This window comes from Bathycoccus prasinos, assembly GCF_002220235.1.
Source record: "Bathycoccus prasinos genomic : Chromosome_16".
Lineage (NCBI taxonomy): Eukaryota > Viridiplantae > Chlorophyta > Mamiellophyceae > Mamiellales > Bathycoccaceae > Bathycoccus > Bathycoccus prasinos.
In genome coordinates this window covers 376,863-394,412 of record NC_023993.1, presented here as the reverse complement: position 1 = coordinate 394,412, position 17,550 = coordinate 376,863, and the positions used below count along the sequence as shown (strand labels likewise).

The 17,550-nt window shown below is 48.8% G+C and overlaps 11 protein-coding genes across 11 annotated transcripts; 5 read left to right on the top strand and 6 right to left on the bottom strand.

Moving 5' to 3' along the window:
• Positions 1-172: 172 nt before the first annotated feature.
• Bathy16g02020 (predicted protein) lies at positions 173-2,317 on the bottom strand (the record flags this gene model as incomplete). The annotated part of the gene is made up of 2 exons (XM_007508425.1): positions 173-1,783; positions 2,072-2,317. 2 exons carry the CDS (start codon positions 2,315-2,317, stop codon positions 173-175), a joined length of 1,857 nt encoding a protein of 618 aa, XP_007508487.1.
• A 480-nt stretch (positions 2,318-2,797) lies between these two features.
• Bathy16g02010 (predicted protein) lies at positions 2,798-3,964 on the top strand (the record flags this gene model as incomplete). Its single annotated transcript, XM_007508459.1, has 1 exon — positions 2,798-3,964. The coding sequence occupies one exon, from the start codon at positions 2,798-2,800 to the stop codon at positions 3,962-3,964; it is 1,167 nt and encodes a 388-aa protein (XP_007508521.1).
• Positions 3,965-4,199: 235 nt separating this feature from the next.
• Positions 4,200-6,173, top strand: Bathy16g02000 (predicted protein; the record flags this gene model as incomplete). Its single annotated transcript, XM_007508465.1, has 1 exon — positions 4,200-6,173. One exon carries the CDS (start codon positions 4,200-4,202, stop codon positions 6,171-6,173), a length of 1,974 nt encoding a protein of 657 aa, XP_007508527.1.
• A 132-nt stretch (positions 6,174-6,305) lies between these two features.
• Positions 6,306-7,574, bottom strand: Bathy16g01990 (predicted protein; the record flags this gene model as incomplete). Its single annotated transcript, XM_007508664.1, has 1 exon — positions 6,306-7,574. The coding sequence occupies one exon, from the start codon at positions 7,572-7,574 to the stop codon at positions 6,306-6,308; it is 1,269 nt and encodes a 422-aa protein (XP_007508726.1).
• Positions 7,575-7,813: 239 nt separating this feature from the next.
• Bathy16g01980 (unknown protein) lies at positions 7,814-8,944 on the bottom strand (the record flags this gene model as incomplete). Its single annotated transcript, XM_007508470.1, has 1 exon — positions 7,814-8,944. One exon carries the CDS (start codon positions 8,942-8,944, stop codon positions 7,814-7,816), a length of 1,131 nt encoding a protein of 376 aa, XP_007508532.1.
• Positions 8,945-9,091: 147 nt separating this feature from the next.
• Bathy16g01970 lies at positions 9,092-10,344 on the bottom strand (the record flags this gene model as incomplete). The annotated part of the gene is made up of 2 exons (XM_007508613.1): positions 9,092-9,841; positions 10,261-10,344. 2 exons carry the CDS (start codon positions 10,342-10,344, stop codon positions 9,092-9,094), a joined length of 834 nt encoding a protein of 277 aa, XP_007508675.1.
• Positions 10,345-10,712: 368 nt separating this feature from the next.
• Positions 10,713-11,723, top strand: Bathy16g01960 (predicted protein; the record flags this gene model as incomplete). The annotated part of the gene is made up of 1 exon (XM_007508486.1): positions 10,713-11,723. One exon carries the CDS (start codon positions 10,713-10,715, stop codon positions 11,721-11,723), a length of 1,011 nt encoding a protein of 336 aa, XP_007508548.1.
• A 160-nt stretch (positions 11,724-11,883) lies between these two features.
• Bathy16g01950 (predicted protein) lies at positions 11,884-13,440 on the top strand (the record flags this gene model as incomplete). The annotated part of the gene is made up of 1 exon (XM_007508448.1): positions 11,884-13,440. The coding sequence occupies one exon, from the start codon at positions 11,884-11,886 to the stop codon at positions 13,438-13,440; it is 1,557 nt and encodes a 518-aa protein (XP_007508510.1).
• An 88-nt stretch (positions 13,441-13,528) lies between these two features.
• On the bottom strand, positions 13,529-14,086 carry Bathy16g01940 (unknown protein; the record flags this gene model as incomplete). Its single annotated transcript, XM_007508443.1, has 1 exon — positions 13,529-14,086. One exon carries the CDS (start codon positions 14,084-14,086, stop codon positions 13,529-13,531), a length of 558 nt encoding a protein of 185 aa, XP_007508505.1.
• Positions 14,087-14,172: 86 nt separating this feature from the next.
• On the top strand, positions 14,173-15,716 carry Bathy16g01930 (predicted protein; the record flags this gene model as incomplete). Its single annotated transcript, XM_007508553.1, has 2 exons — positions 14,173-15,652; positions 15,691-15,716. The coding sequence occupies 2 exons, from the start codon at positions 14,173-14,175 to the stop codon at positions 15,714-15,716; spliced, it is 1,506 nt and encodes a 501-aa protein (XP_007508615.1).
• Positions 15,717-15,775: 59 nt separating this feature from the next.
• Positions 15,776-17,470, bottom strand: Bathy16g01920 (predicted protein; the record flags this gene model as incomplete). The annotated part of the gene is made up of 1 exon (XM_007508522.1): positions 15,776-17,470. One exon carries the CDS (start codon positions 17,468-17,470, stop codon positions 15,776-15,778), a length of 1,695 nt encoding a protein of 564 aa, XP_007508584.1.
• Between the last annotated feature and the right edge of the window lie 80 nt (positions 17,471-17,550).

Below are 17,550 nucleotides of genomic sequence, written 5' to 3'. Positions count from 1 at the left end.
AGGTGTTTTATGCGCGTAAGTGTTCTGTGGAATTCGTCTGTTTTTTCTTCCCGCGGTCCTCCAACAAGTTCAAACCCTAAACAACAAATGTTCAAAACTTACTCTCGCTTGCGCTTTGCTTTCGCCTTTTGGTGGCCGCTCTTCTAGAAGTTAAGGAGACGAAGAAGAGGATTTAAGCAGCTCTTTTCCTACTTTCGCCGTATTTTTTAAACTTGTTTCTAAAACTTCTTTTCCTGGAGAACGTATCCTCGACCGATCGATTTTCCAGTTCGGCTTTGCGTATGGCGTTGGCTAAATCAAAGTCTCCCGGGAGTAAAATGTTCGTCGCTCGCCCGAGTTTACCGGCGCGAGCGGTACGGCCGACTCGGTGGAGGTATTCCGTGGCGTTTTGGGCGAATTCAGCTTGGACGACGTGTTTGACGTTTGGTATGTCGACGCCTCGAGAGACGGAGTCCGTGGCGACGAGAACGTCGATGTCTTGCGACGCGAAGCGTCGTAAACGGGACTCGCGTTCGAGCGGGTCGATATCGCTGTGAAATGATGCGGCTTTAGCGCCAAAGTTTGCGAGTTCGTTGGATATTGCTTCGCAGACGCTACCGCTGTTGACAAATACCAACGTCTTTTCCACCTGCGCGGTTTTCGGATCCATGTCTAACGCGTCAAATAAAGCCTTCGCTCGAGTCTCCAACGAAACCTCTCTCCACGTTTGCGTCAACTCCGCTCTCGGTTTGTGTAAACTCGAGCTTTTCGTCCACACGGCGTCTGGGAAACCGAATTTTAGAACCGCTCCGGGTGTTCGTTTGCCCGTGGACATGACCGTCGCCGCGGCGAAGACGTATTGTCTGCGAAACTCGCGATTGGTGCCTTTGCCCATTTTGCCTTTGCCGCCGAGACGCGCTTTCGGTTTCTTCTTCTTTTTTTTCTGTTGTTCTTTTCGTTCGTACTCGTATTCGTGTTGTTGTGCGTTTTCATCGTCGTCGTCTGAATCTTCGTCCTCTTCTTTGTCTTCTTCTTCTTCTTCTTCCTCAAAATCGTGATCTTTCCTCCAATTTTGCTCCATGGACGCTTCCGTATCTCTCTCTAAATCGTTGTTCCATTCTCCCGTCGTCGTCTTGACATTTATTTCGCTTTCGTCCTCGAACGTTTTATAAAATCCTCGCGTGGCGGCGAGCTTTTCCTCTCGAAACAAAACGTCGAAGCAGTTCCGCACTTTCCTCGCGTATCCTCCACCCAACAGCATATCTGCTTCGTCTAAAACAACCGTCCGTATAAATTTCACGTACGGCGTAAACGCGCCTTTCCTCCAGCTCCCTTCTCGCCAGTCAAAGACGTCCTGTTCGGCTCGCGCGGGCGTGCAGACGATGATGTCCGGGAACGAAGAAGGCAAACCTCGATCGGGAGTTAAAGCAACTGTTCTCACTATCGACTTTTTCTCTGAATCGTCTTCTGAATCGTCCGGAAGCGTTAAAATATCGATGGCTTTTTTCACCTGGTCGCACAAGTGCGCGTTCGGGCACAAAATCAGCGCCGAGACTTCCTCTCTCCGTTCGATTTCTTTCCTTTTCAAGATATTTGAGACGATTGGAATGGCGTAGGAATACGTCTTCCCGCTCCCGGTTTCGGCGGCGATGACGACGTCCAAGTTTTCCGCAAGCAAAGGGATCGCGGCGGATTGACACTCCGTCGGCTCTGCGATGGATAACCGCGTCCGTAAGTTTTTCAAAATCAGAGGATGTATTCTTATATTGCTATTATTAGTATTATCAACTCCTTCTCCTTCCTCCTGTTCGTGTTATCGTTCGTTTCAGGTCAGTCAACAATAAGAAGTAAGAACGAGAAGACTTCGTCATCAAAGCGTAAAATGTTGAGAAGAGTACGAGCGCGGCGCGAGAAGAAAGAAGAACACCTCACGTATTTTTGTTGCTTCATATCGAGAGCGAAACGCAGCGGTCTGTTACCTCCGCCTTTAAATTTCGTTTCTGTGTGCTGCTCTCTCGTCGAGAAGATAACGCAGTTTAATGCCATCATTGGTGTTCTTCTTCGATTAAAATGTTTCGTTCTACGAGAGAACTCTGCTTACCGAGAACAACTTTAACTGCTCGTTGTTGTTGTTTATACCATTCGTACTCGCAAGAACAAACCCGCGCTTTTGCAGATGAGTGGTGGTAGTGTTATTATATGTAGGAGTATTCTCTTTGCGTAATCCTCCTCCAAATCGTCTCTCTTCTCGTCCTCTGAATCGTCTTCTTCCGAAGTTTAAGAATGAAGAACATTCGCCGCCGGTTGATGATGATTTTGATGCAATTGGAAACACCATCGCGCAGCGCGCACCGCGCCTCCTGCGCCTCAAAGCAGCGGCGCGACCACCGGAAGAAAAAAAGGCACTCAAACTATCACTCGTGCTGCACAAAAGAGACGAACAAAAAGTACCAGCGCTCATCGTTCTTCTCATTAATACTCTCTGCTATGCTCTCTGTGAAGCGATGCGGAAGCGTAAAAAAGAGAGAAAGGCATTCTGCGTGGAATTAGGGTTGGAGACCCTAAATACAAAACTGGCAGAGTTTTTCCTCTGAGAGGAGAACGCTCTGTACACATTTAGTGCGCGAATACTAAGCTTTCTTTCTGTCGCAGAAGAAGAAGAAGAAGAAAAGCTTTCGTTATTTATCAGAGAAAGAAAGTTTGTGGTTTCGTGTATGTATTGTTGTTGTTGTTTTATACACGTCACCTCATCAGTGTGTTATAATAACTAAAGGGAAGAGATTGAGAGAGATTTTCATTCGTTCGTTCTCGGGGAAAGATGTCTCAGCAGCCGCGGGATGATGAAGATGATGATTCGATGAAGAACTCGACGACGCCTACTCCTCCTCCTCCTGAAAAGAACAACGAGTCTTCGTTAGAATCAAAATACTCCGCGCACAACAGACTCCCTGCTTTACTCTACACCATCGGATACCTGACGTTCTCCACAATCACCGTGGTTTCGAACAAACATTTAATCAAAGACGCTGGATTTGGGAACCCGATATTCGTCTCCTCGTGCGGGACGATGTTCGCGTTCGCGCTCTCGACGATACTCGTCCACGGAAAATTCGTGTCTGTTTCAGAACCAAAGATGACGTTTAAAGAGTGGTTCAAAGTGTGCGTCCCGGTAGGGTTCTTTTCATCGATAACCTTAGCGTGTGCGAACATTGTATACGTGTACTTATCGTTATCGTTCGTACAAATGTTGAAAGCGTTCGTTCCCGTCGTCACGTATATAACGCACGTGTTCGTCGGGACGGATAAGTACAACTCGGATTTTACGGTGAGTTTACTCGCCATGGTTCTCGGTGGGATGATGTGCATGAACGTGAGCGGGAAAGCGACCGTGATTGGAGTGTGCGTGATGTTTGGGTCGCACTTCGCGGAAGCCATTAGAACCGTCGGCGCGCAGTGGCTGTTAGTGAATAGAAAGTTTGGCGTGATCGAGAGCATGTATTACTTCGCGCCGGCGACGGTGGTGTTTTTTATACCTTTAGTGGTGTATTTTGAAGGCAGTTCGTTGCAAGCGCCGGGAATTTCCTCCATTGCGAATAAGTACTGGTATTTATTCGTCGTGTCTTCCTCCTGGGGGTGTTTAGTCAACGCGTGCGGCCTCGGCGTGGTGAAGAACATCGGCGCCGTCTGGTTCAAAGGCATCAACAATATCAAGAACATCTTGTTACTGTTCTTCGGGATTTTAGTCTACGGCGACGTGGTCACCGTCTTGCAAGCGTTCGGATACGCGCTCTCCTTAGCCGGGTTTGGGAGGTACACGTACGTCAAGAATACGCAAATGCTTAGCGAGAGTAGTAGTAGCGAGAGTAGTAAAAGCGGCGAACGCAACGACGAGGAGAATCCGCCTTTAGCATCATCATCACGAACAGAAACGACAAAGACAAAAACAGCGTTTCCGGACGAGAGAGAACCGTTGCTTCAAAAATAATAACAACACACTCTTTGTAATGATATCATTGTAATCATCATCACATCGTCGTCGTTGAAACTCTTACGCGTCGTGCGCTTTAGAGCAGAAGAAGAAAGAAGTTGAATTGTCCGCCAAAATCCTCACAAACTCAACGCACTTTATCACACACAAAAGAAGAAGTAAACAACACCGAGTAAACAACGAAAGACCCGCGAGAGAAAGCATCGCGCATCTGTTTTTTAACACCGCCAGTATGTTTAAATCCTCCTCCTCTCCTCCATTCGCGCGTTTGCGAGACGACGAGGATTCCACGCCGACGGCACCTTTTTCCCGAGGCGAGGAAGAAGATCTTCACGATCTCGAAAACGACGAAGCCGCCTCGGCGGTGTTCAACTACAGCCCTCGACCAAAAACAGACCGCACGTTCGCGAGAGTGTTCTTACTCATCACGAGCGCGTGTTTCCTTCTAGGCATTGTCGTGGTCTCGAACACGAACGCGAAAGCGTTTGCACAAAGAACGAGCGAAGATGTGCTGTTTAGCACCAACTGCGAAGCGTATCGCGCGTCGTCGTCATCACCAACATCGAGGCTGTTGTTATCGAACAAAGATGAGTTTAAGGATACCAACGACGATTTGGACGATGTGTTCGATGGTGATGATTTTTGGCAATCGTCGCACGCGTGGCTGTTGTTGGCGATCGTCTCGGCGGTTGCGCTCGGGGTGACGTTTTTGTACGGGTTTCAATATCACGCGAGTAAAGCGACCTGGGGGATTATTGGGTTTAAACTCCTTTCCAGCTTTTCCTTCTCTTTGTACATGTTTGCAGAAGGGTTTGTCTTTGGCGGGTGTTTGTTTCTCCTGGTGACTTTGATTTTAGCGCGCGTCTTTTATCTCTGGCGAGAGGAAATCGCGCTCGTCAATCGGCTTTTACAAACCGCGGCGACGGCGTTGAGCGATCAGAAACACACGCTGACGGCGACGATGGGGATTAACATGTTCGTTTCTATGTTTGTGTTCATCCCGTTTATCTTTTTCATGTCGTACGCGTGGATGCACGGGAAGATTGGCGCGAATCGGTTCGCGATGACGCACCCGAGCGACGGATCGAAGTGCATCGATCGAAGGTCGTACGACGACTACGCATCATCCAGAGATGAAGGCGCGACGGGCGATATGAGTGCGTACGTTTATGAGGTTAATTGTTGCGAATGGCAGACGGATTCGTGGGTGAAACCGTTCGTCGGGTTGCTCTTTTTTTCCTTGCTCTGGACGTCCTCGGTTGCGGTGTGTTTACGATTGTTCACCATTGGTGGTTCAACCGCGCAGTGGTACTTTGCGCCCTCTGGAACGACCGCGTTCAAAGGTACGGTGAAACGATCGTTATCGCACGGCTTGAAATCGCAATTCGGCACCATCTGTTTTGGAGGTTTGATCATGTCAATCGTCGATATGGTTCGAAACATGTTTGAAAAAGCGCAAAGAGAACACAGAAACAACGCGGCGATGGCCGCGTTGATGTGTTGCGTGAACTTGTTGTGGCAATGTTTCGCCGAGATTATTGGATTTATTTCCAAGTTTGCCATCGTGTACGCCGCCATCTCCGGCGACGCCTTTTGCGACTCTGCGAGAAAAGTCACCACGATTTTACAAAACAACATGTTATCAACCTTTGCGGTGTGGTGGTTGCCTCCGATGATTCTCAGGACGACTGCGTTTATCGTCTCGGTCGTCTTTGGCGTCGTCTTTGGCCTCTCGTCCTCGAATTACTTCGACGACGAATCGCGAAGCGTCGAGGTAGTCTTCCTCGGTGTGTTCTGCTTCTTGATTTCTCTGACTATTCTGAACTTTTGCCTGACCGTTTTATTGGATGTCGTCGACGCGGTGTACTTGTGTTACGCCGTCGACAAAGATTTACAAATGTTGACGAAACCGGAGATTCACGACGTCATGGACGAAGTCGTCAAGAAGCAAACGAAGAACGCGGGGGGATTCAATACGAACAATAACGCGTTCAACATCGCGAATCCGTTTGCTGCCAATAATAGAAATAGTAACAACAACAACTCGAATAGCAACGAGATGAGCGCGATGGCTGGAGCGCCTCAACAACAACAACAACAACAACAACAACAACAACAACAAGTCGTGATCGGCTATCCACAGCAAAGATCTGGACAAGATCAGCGTCCGACGGGTGCCTCGCACGAGGATATCGACGCGGTGTAAAAACAAAACAAACGAACAAGCAAAAAGTTCTCTCTTTTATATAAATATATACTTTTATTACGATTTTACTAACTACACGCGCTGTGTGCTTTCAAACTTCTATTATATCTATCATCATCACACGTGTCTTTACTACTGAGCGCCTAACACGCGCGACTGCTTCTCTTCCAACGCGAGCTCGACGAACCACTGGTTTTCGAACGATTTCAGCCACTCTTCGCATTTCGCGAGCGCGTCTTTACACGCTTCCGCTTTCGCACCTTTCTTGGACGAGCTTATACCTGAGCCCGAACACCCTCGCACGGTCTCCCCGAGATCGGTCCAATCGTACTCGCACGAGAACACGGACACGTTTTGGGGTTGGCCGTCCTCTTTCTTCGCTTTCGAGACGGACTCGTTGAATCGGACGAATTCAAATCCTCGACCGTCTTTCGTGTACTCGTTCGGCAACGTTTTCGATAAACTGTTAAAAAACTCAAACAGCGTTGCCGTCGGGTGTTTCTTCCCGTCGTGATATTGCTTTAAGAGCTTCTTAGCGTCTTGAAATCGAAGCGTCGCGTATTTGTTCACCGTTTGTAACTCCGCGTTTAATACCAACGCGGCGGCGTCTTTCGGCAACTGTCGTTTGTTCAATTTCTTCGTGTTTTCCGCGTTTCTAAACGAATGCATCCACTGGAGAAACCCGTCGTATCGGTCATTTTCTTCGTATTCGTGTTCGTATTCTTTTATCTCGCTATGGTTGCTATTCTTCTTAGTAGTATCTTTGCGTCGTCCGTACTTTTCATACATTCGCTCGGCTAACCAAACGCCTAAACTCGCGTCTTCCGCGGCATATTTCACCTGCCCTTCTCTCAACGGCGAATTCTCCCAATTCGAAATCTGCACCGCTTTTGGCTTTTCCACGTCCAATCCGAAGTGATTGGCCATGCCTTTCATCCCCGGTCGTTCGTGTTTAAAGACCTCCGAAATCGTCGCCAAGTCGATGAAAGCGTTCACGTCGACGCTCTCTTTATCCTCGTTCCCGTAATGTTCCGTTTTCAGCTCTTTCAAATCGGTTTTAATCCCAAACCCGAGTAACACGTACTCTTTCTCTCTGAGTATCTTCGTCATCATTTCCGGCACTTTCCCATTCATCGAGGCCAGATGGATTAAACACGCCACATTTTTGCTCGCGAATTGCACCAAAGCAACTTTGTTCTTTTTCGCCACTTTACTAAACGTCGGTCGAGTTTCCGTGTCGAACCCGATCACGGCGTACCGATGTCTCGACTCCACGCTTCGCGTGATGTCTTTCTCTTTCAAAAGTTCCGAGAGGTGTTCGTTCGCCGTCGAAGGGTCGTAACTGACCAGGATTTTCGACGGGGAAACGAACGTCGAATTCTCTTTCGTCGTTTCCGTCATGATGTGTCGCACGAACAACGATGAAAGTAACGATCGCTGACGATGAGTACTACTCGTAGTAGTAGTAATAGTAGCAGCAGCAGTAGTAGTAATAACAGCCTGCCGACGGAAAAGCCGCCTCGCCGCCGAGCGCATGTATTATTTTATAAATAAATGTACAAAGCAGAGAAAGGAGTGAAGTGTTTGTGTTCAAAGTTCGTTAGGACAACATTTTTTCCAAGCGCTCGCGCGCGCATCTATCATCTGCTGCCGCTGCTCCCGAAATCACGCCTTCCTTTCTTCTCGGCTCTCTTTTTTCGCTCTTTCATTTTCTTCTTGATTTCGTTCTCGTAGGTGAAGTAAATGGAAAAGAGGAGGAAGAGCGAGGACGCGATGAGCCCCGGCCATCCTTTTTGAAACGCGGCGCAACTCATCGCCGACATCGCTAACATCGCGTCAAACGTAGCTATCGTTTTTCTTATTTGAAGAGGAAACGGAGTGGTCATGTTTGCGCTTTGTGAAATGACGTTCGTGTTGATGAGCATGAACATCGCGTGGCCGAAAAAGAGCGCAATCGCGGGTCCGATCGACGCCGGCAACGAAAACAAAGCGCCGCTTCCGGGTACGAGCGAAGGCGACGCGGTTCTCAAACATCCAACCAAAGCGATCAAAGCGCCCAAAATCTCAAACGTTGACTTCATGTACACGTTCGTCAAAAACGTTTCCACGTTCCTCGTCTGCTCTATGCTTTCCACCGTCGTTTCTTTCGCGTATTTAATAGTCTTCAACACCGCGTTCGCCCTTCTAATTTGCCTCGTCGCCACCGCTTTAAAATCCATCAACAGTAATATCACAAAGCCTAAAATGCATAACTTCTCCGTCCAGAATCCGTTCGCGTTCGTCGTAAAGAACGTGAGGTCACCCTGTTTCGTCACCCACGCGAACAAAAACGCCAAAAAATTCATCCCGACGTCTCCGGCGAGTAAAGCGAATATCGAGAGTGAGAGCAAGGAATAGATTTTGCTCATTGGCACATCATCATCTGTTGCATCTTTTCCAGACGACGACGACGAATCATCATCATCATCATCATCGCCGCTCTTTCTTTCTGACGACGATTTCGACGACGCGAACAACGACACGTCTGTTTTTCTTCTTCGTTTTAGGCTTGATTCTCCTCCGGAAATCATCATCCTCATCTCCAACTGTTTGTTGTTGTTCTTGTTGTTTCCAATTCTGAACGTTTTCTCTCTTTGGTGTACACGTCGTCGTCGTTCGGAGGAGGCAAAAAGACCCTCGCGACGTTTACTACGAGATGAAGAAGAAGACAACAAAGAAGACAAAGAAGAAGTTCGAAGGATTTCGAGAACGACAGGTGGTTTTGGTGACATTTTTTGTCGTCGTTTATTATGCGCGTTGTTTTTGTATCTAAAAAATTTTAAGTGAAGAAGTAAAAAAATTCGAAGATGATGTCTTTCGTTTAATATAATAGAGATAAAGTTGATACCAATGAAAACGAACTCTTCAAAGTAATCTACTTATTTACCGATGCTGGTCAAAGCCTCCAAAGCCCCTTCGCCGTTGTTCAACGCTTGCTGCGCGACACCAAACATGGCAACCATTGCTAATCTTCCGTGCTTCAATTCCGCGGTTTTCAATCTGAACGTCTCTTCCGGGCTCTTCGAAGCGAAACCCAACGGGTCAAACGCGCCGCCCGGGTAGCATCTCTTCTCTTGGTCGAGTTCGGCGGATCTGTAAAATTCAAGAGTACCAACCAAAAGGACTTCGATGGCAGTCAACGCGGCCAAGTTGGACCCTTCGCCCCACAAGTTAAAGCCGAGGTATTGCGTTTGCTCCAACTCAACCTTACCGGCGTCTTGCCAGGCGACGCCCGTGCCGGCTTCGCCAAAGATCACGCCGACGAGGCCCAACATCGCCCATCTGGAGTGCAACAACTCGCACTCGCGGAATCGGTTAATGTCAAACGCTTCGTTAAACGGAACGATCGTTCTTTCCGTCGGCTTGTTGTCCGTCTTCTTCAACTTACCGATGACGTTCCCCGACGGGTTCTTCGCCGCCGAGCCGTCCAATCTGTCCAAGTCGAATTGCAAATATTCCGTCGGTTTGGACAATCCAAACGGATCGAAGCCTCTGTCACCGGGCATGGAGCCGTCCAACCATGCGGGCGCTTCCGCGTTCGGGTACCACAGGTCGCGTTCGCCCGATGGCGGGGTGAATTTCTTCTGCGTCGCTGGCTTCTTCGCCGGCGGTGACTTCTTGATTGGTGCCTAGAAATATTGAGAGCGAAACGAGGAGAAAAGGTCAGTTTTTGAGCAAAATCTCGGAGTGGAAAAGATATCAAAAAGACATATGAGACGATGGCTTTCATCAAAATCATCATCATCACGCGCTTAAAACCATTACACGCGAACGTTGCGAACGCGATCTGATTCCACGGATGCAAACACGGATACTCCTTTCACGCGTTCATTTTTTTAAAGCGTTTGAAAAGAGGGAGCGCGCGTTTGCGCGTGCGTTTTTTCTCTCTCTCTCTTTCATCGCGCGTAGGAGAAAATGTCGGTTGTGTTTTTTCCTTCTTTTTTGCTCTTTTTCTCCCTCTTTTTCCGCCTAAAATGAGACGATGATGATGCGCTCGGATTTCGAACGAAACCGACGCCTCGCGAACGATATGCATTCAAAAACGTACCTTCTTCACCGGAGTGACCGTTTTCTTCGCCGGTGCGGCTTTTTTGAAAACGGCGTTGATTTGTAACTTCGTCGCGAATACCATTTTTATATATTATATTTTATGTGTTCTGTGATGATGTTGTGTGCGATAATGGCGAAGTGTTTGTTCCTCTTTTTTTAGAGGCTGAAAAATTCCCCTTTAAAAATTTAAGGGAAAATCTCTCAAAAAGTATATCTCTTTTGCCTCTGCTCCTCTGTTCTCTTTGTTTCGAGAGGGTGGTGCTTTTCCAGCTTCTTTTCCTCCTCCGATTAAAGAACGCGAGGGGAGAGTGGAAAACCAAACGAGGATACCGCACCACTCGAAGCAAAGCAAAAGCATCCAAAACCAACTTTGTGTGCGAGTGGATATCCACACTTTTCTGCAAATAGTTTTGTAGAGTATTGCACACCAGAAAGACGAGCATCGTAAACATGTCGTGTTCTTCTTTCGCGAAGACGTCTGCCACTTTCCACCAAAACCATCGCGCGGGTTCTTCGTCTTCGTCGTCTTCGCGGGGGAAATTGTCCGCGAGAACGAGATTACATCCGAACCACCTACGTGGCAACCGAAAACAACGCGCGAATAATTTTGCGGCCAATAAGAATGCGACCGCATTAACCACGCGCGCGGGACCTGGAAACTCGAAAAACCAAAAGTTTGCCCTCTTGTTCGACTGCGACGGCGTCCTGGTGGAAACCGAAGAGTTGCACCGATTGGCGTACAACAAATCGTTCGAACATTTTGGATTACAAATCGAAACAGGAACGCAAATGGAATGGGTCCCGTCGTATTACGACGTCTTGGCGAATACCGTCGGCGGCGGGAAACCGAAAATGCGATGGCATTTCAAGGAGAACAAATGGCCCACGGTCACGAAGAGCGATAAATACGGCACAGGAGAGGTTTTAGAGACATCAATCCAAGACCAACTGATCGATGACTTGCAAGATAAGAAGACGGAGTTTTATAAAAAAATCGTCGAGGAAGTCGCGCAGGCCAGAGATGGAATTTTAGAGCTGATGGACGAAGCGATCGCGAGACCGGACGTGGCGGTTGGGATTTGCTCCGCGGCTACGAAAGCCGGGTTCGAGAAAGTCGTCAACTCCGTGGTCGGGAAGGAGAGATTGGATAAATTGGACGTCCTCATGGCCGGCGACGACGTGACGAAGAAGAAACCGGACCCGTTGATTTATAACTTAGCGAGAGAAAAAGTAGATTTACCCGCGGAGATGTGCGTGGTGATTGAAGATAGCATCGTTGGTTTACGAGCCGCTGAAGGCGCGGGAATGCCGTGCATTATCACCCCGTGCGGGAGCACTCTCGGGCAGGATTTCAAAGGCGAAGGCGCCAAATTCGTTTGCGCGACCACGGTGAAAGCGAGCGGCGTCACCTTGTCCAAGATTTTTCCAGACGGAAGTGAGAAACCAAACTTTGACTTTTAATATTATTAACTCTTTATGCTATACTATTGTTATTACTATTCGTAAATCGTTCGTTCGTTCGTTCGTTCGTTGTTCTTGATGTCGCATGTTTCACCACGCTTCGTCTGTGTAAAGAGATATTTTCCGTATCTAAAACACCACACTTTTAAAGCACGCGAAAATGACTTCTTCTTTTCCCATCGCTTGTTCGGCATTGGTGGTGGCGAACAGGAATAAGAACAAGGCATTTTTCGCCTCCTTTTCTTCGTCTTCATCGCGTGAGAGAAGAAAAACATCGTCGTCAAAAGTGTTTCCCATCGGCGCTTCAAAGTCCTCGGGAAATTCGAATGCAACAACAACAACAAGACTAAAAACACCATCGAAGACGACGATTCAGACGAAAAGGAAAGGAACGACGAGAAGAAGAGCGAGCTCTGAAAATGACGTCTTTCAGGAGGAGGAGTTGGAGGAGGAGAAAGAAGAAGAAGAAGAATCGACTTTATTCTACCCCGCGCGGTTAGATGTCGTCCCTGCCTTTGTAGGTGGCCTCAACCCGGTGAACAGTTTCTTGTCTTATTTCTCAGGCGCGGTGTTGACGCAAGGGACGGTGAAGACGACGACGCAATGGACACTGTTTGTGGTTTTACCGATATTGTTTGTTATGTATTTGGTGAGGAAGTGGAGATATGAGGGTGATGTAGAGCGACGGATTTTGTTGTCGGCGTCGAGCGGCGACGACGGTAGGAATAGCGGTAGCAGCGGTAGCGGTAGTAGTAATGATGATAAAACGAGCAGCGGTGGTGGTGCGAATAACGCGAGAACAACACCCACGATGAAGATGATGTCGTATTCGCGGTCCATGCGAGGCAGGTGGTTGGACGTGCACGTGTGTTACGCGTTTTTGTTGCCGGCTGGGATTTCAGCCGGGGAGCACTCGTCGTATTGGTTGGTTTTAGCGCCGGCGTTTATGTTGTATCGGTTTTTGTGTCGCGAAGAGAGAGTGACAAAAAGTAGTGGGGAAGATTTTAACGCGACGACGACGACGACAAAGAGACCGTTGTTGTTCTCGTCGTCCTCGTCGTCGCCATTTTTTGCCTTCCTTTCGCCAGTTGGTCGCGGATGGAGCGCGTTGGCGTTGATCCTGCGACGCGCGCACAAATACGCGAAAATCGTCCTCGCCTCGTTGGCGCTAGCGCTCTTGGTCGCGTCCGGATCCGCGACGTTGCACCAATCGTTAACCGCGTTGAGCGGAGGTGGGATGGCTTTGCGCGTTTTGTTGAGTCCGTTTGCAATTGGCGTCGCTTTTCTCGGTTATTTCGCGCCGGCGGCTTTATTGCCTCGGTACATATCGCGCGTCTTTTCGAGAAAAGTCATCTCCGCCGACGAGGAAGAAGCGACGAGGAAAGCGCGGCTCACCAAAGAAGAACGCGTTGAGCTCGAAACCAAACGAGAAACCGAAAAGAAAAACCGAAAGTGGTGGCTACTCATCGGTTTCATTGCCATGGGCATTTCAGCGTTCACGGGTTCAGATTTACCCATCGTCCTCGCTTTCGCGGCGCAGTTACTGAAGGCGAATCCGGACGCTTTGCTCACCGCGATGGCGGAAAAAGGTGGCATGGTGGAGTTTGAAACCAAAATAGCGGACGCCTTCGACCGAGTCGTGCTTTCAAAGAAAGAACGTGAAAGGGAAAGAGACGAAAACGAAAACGAAAGCGAAAACGAAACCGGCGCTAAATAATAACACTAACAAATCTAACCCGCCGAAAGCAAGGGGAAGCGGAGCGCTCGCTCCTCTATTCATACATAGTATTTTCGCGTTGCACAAACTAGTCTAATCCCGCATCGGCGGCGTCTGCATCCTCTATTTCTCCTCCTCCTCCTCCTTCCGCTTTCGTCGCTACAACTTTTACCGCCGCCGTCGCCGCCAAGGCTGCCTCTGCTTTTCCTCCCACGTCGCCTTCATCCTCGTCACCGTCATCATCATTACCACCACCATCACCACCCTCCTTTTTCATCTTCATCTTCATCTTCATCTTCATCTTCTTCGCATTCCGTTTCTCTCTTTTCCTCTCGACCGCTTTCCTCTCCTTCTCTTCTCTCTCTCGTTTCCTCCGTTCAAACTTCGCCTTCACGTCTCTCTCTTCCTCTTCCTCGTCCATTTTTTCCAGCCGTTCGTATTCTCGCCTACGCGAGTGTCTGTATTCGTGGAACGCTCCGGAACCCGCCCCGGCGGTCGATCCTTGCACGTTTTTCGATTCGTACGTGACGTTGTCGTTGATGTGTTTCAACTTTTCTTCCAATCGTTCCGCTTCCAATCTTCGCTTACTCATCATCGCTGTTTCCTCGTCAAAATCCACTCGGACGAGTTCTCCTCCAGCGGACATGTTTTTGCCCGTCGTGTCTCTGAAGTGTCGAGGCTTTTCGCTTCTTTACGACGCTTTAAAGTAAAGATATCGTGCAAGTCTAATTAATGGAGAAAATTGGAAGACGTTTGCCTCATTACTCCTCTTTGGTGCGCGCGCGCGTAAAAGAGAGTAAACAGCATCACGTCATGGTTCTCTCGCAAAGACCGAAACGGAAAAACGGCTTCTTCGTCTACCTCGACGCGCCGTCCTCGAATAATTTCGATGAAAATGAGAGCGATGAAGAGGAAACGACGAAGCGCGTAAAGTTCAGCGGGAACGTCCTTCAACTCCTCGGGATGAGTTTCTACCTGTTTGAGATTTTCGGATTCTACGCCGTGCAAGTGCCATCGATGACGTTTAAGAGAGAAAACGGGAGCAAAAATAGGGTGATTTTGTGCGCACTGTACGGGTTTTTGGTGCTTGTATCTTTCGCGAGCGGGATGAACGCGTCTTTGTGCGATCCAGAGACGGATTTTGTTCCTCCTAAAGCGGAAACGAAGAAAATGTCAAAGGAAACGGAGAAAGAGGATGAAGACGATATCGAGACGGAGGGTAATAACTATAACCATCCAAAATGTCACATATGCCACAAGTACCAAAAGAACCCCTTAACGACAAAACATTGCGGCGCGTGCAACAAATGCATCGATGGATTCGACCACCACTGCGGGTGGCTGAACACGTGCGTCGGCGAGAAGAACTATCGAGCGTTTCTGGTGTTACTGGCGAGCGTCTCGATGCAGATTTGGGGGCAGTTTTCGGCGGGCGTTTGGTTATTAGTCGTGATTTGGGAGAAGTTGAGAAGGGTGGAGAGAAGTTTGAAAAGTTTGAACGACATTGGAGAGGATGGGTACGATCGGAGCGGGGAAATAGACGGACGGAGATGGTTGGATGCGAGGGAGAAGTTGTACGACGGATTCATGTCGCCGGTGAAGATGTTTTCGAACGATCACTATTATCCGACAACGACGGCTGACGATTATGAAAATATGGGTGTGAGTATTCAAACGGTGATTTCTGTGCTGGAAACCTTGCGGAACTGGACGTTGGCGTACGTTATTGTCGGCGCGATCTTAGCCTACGCGGTTTCCGAACTCGCGTGTTTCCACGTGGCGTTGAATATTAGGAAAGCGAGCACGTACGGGTACATCGTCGCGGAGAGGAAAAGAACGGAATTCGGGAAGAAAGTGAAAGCGTCGACGTGCAGATTATGTTGCATGGAAGATGGTTTGTTGAGGATGGACCACGAGAGTCAAGTTCGCCGCGACAAAAGCGGTTCTCAGCGTCACCATCTTTCCTACAACAAGGGGCCGTCGCACAAGGAAGGAGAAGTAGAAGTTGAAGTGGTAGAGAAAGAAGGAGACAAAGATAAAGAAGAAAAAGTAACAGAAGAAGATGTCGTGGTAGAAGACGCGGCGGTTGCGAAAGCGCGACAGAAAGAACAGCGACGCATCATGCTGGAAAAGGAACGCGAGATTGCAAAGCTTCGCGCGGAATTGAAGAGAGCGAAAATTGCAAAACTGAAGGAAGACGCCAAGCTCGGCGGTGACGGCGACGAATACCTCGCGAAAACGCTCGAGAAGAACTTTTCCAAAGTCGTATCAGGTAGCAAATACAATAATAATAGTAGTACTTAGTAGTAAAAATAGCTAAAAACAATACGTTTTCTCATTCCATTTTGCCTCCTCCTCCTCCTCCTCCTCCTCCTCCTTCCTCGTCGTCGTCCGAATCTCCGCCTAACTCGTGGTGCCCGGCTGCTTCAGCTAATTCGTTATCCACCGCGCTCATCTCCTCTTCCGTCCAAAAAGAATCGTTCGCATCCACGCTCCCACTTTTATTCCCTACAAACTTCTCCGGTTCCATCGGTCGCCATAAAAAGCAAATGACCGCGGTCAAGGCGAAATTCAAGACGTGCCAAAACGCCGCGGTGATCCAATCGGCTTCCCACTTCTCGTTAAACGCGTCGGTGACTTTAAACCACATCTCGTACACCACCCACACGAACGATAAAACCACGGATAAAGCTAACGCGTTGGTGAAATATCGGTACAAACTCAACTTGGCCATTTGCCTTCTTTGTTGCAACTGCGCCAACGTTTTACTCAAACTCGTGAAAATCCACAAGATGAACGCGCCGTCTAACGCAGCCACGGGTAAAACCAAAAACACTCTCGCGCCAGACGTTAAATCATCGATAGCACCTACGTTCGCGACGACGTCTAAAGTCGCGCTGGCGATGAAATATGCCCCGGATAATGCGAGTACTTTTGGCGCGAATCCGCCTAAAGTCGGTCGAACGACGCCGTAGCCCATGGAGGCGACTAAGACCAACGCTCTGGAAACGGCTTTCCGGGCGGCCGATACGACGACTGCAAAAATAGTCACGAAATACGGACGAAATCCAGTCGTGTTGAAATTCGAGTAATCGTAATACCACACGCACGTTTCAATCATCCCTAAGGAGACGACAAACGTCATCGAGTGATGGATTTGCATCAGATACTTCCACTTGACGGCGCAGTTCACCGCCCAACAAATTCCGAGCGCTAAATACGCCAACGATAAGAACAAATAAAACGGCAAATTCGCCGCCATCATCCCGGGTAAATACCCGCTCGGATTTTTCCACGCCGTTTGTCCGTTCACCGTCGTCCCGGCCAACTTCGGGTCGCAAATCACAAACCACAAGTAATACATCCCCGTCTCTTCGATGCTCACCGCGTCGTCCACCGTCCTCGATTCCAACTCATTTTTGCCTTCAAAATACGCGTCCGTCACCCACGGCCAATCCACGTTTTCCACCTCCACCAGTTTCTTCTCCTTCGTGTCTTCATCGATTTGTTCTTGCATCTCCTTTTTCGGTCGCACGATGACTCTCCCCGGCGAACACCCGCTCGTTTTCGCCAACGCTTCGTCGCAGCAATACCGCCGTCCGCCGTCTTCGGTGACGTACCCGACCAAGTCTCGGTCGTTCACTTCGAACACCACCGCTTGCACTACCCCCGAATAGTTGTTGTTGTTCTCGTTGTTGTTCGTAGTATTCTCATCTTCCTCCTCCTGCTCCGAAACGTCTTCTAAACTCCTTCGAAAGGCGACTTTATTGAACCGAATGTAACTCTTCCCGTTGGCTAATCCCGCCGGTCGTTTCACGCCCCAATCTGAAAAGTCATAAGTATCATCATCTTCGGACGATTTGAACAAGCCTTCTCGCCCGCCTCGGTATATGAACGCGTCGTTCACTGAAAAGAAGTACGAATCTTCGTACGCGTGTATCGCGGCATCGATTCTTGGAACGAGATCCAACGACAAGAGTAGGGAGAAAAACGGACAAAAGAAAGCGATGCTTTTGATGCTCCTTTTCATTTTAAACGAGGAGGCCACAGCAGCAGAAACGAAAAAGACCAAGAGAGAGATCTCAACTCTCTCTCTCTCTCTCTCTCTCT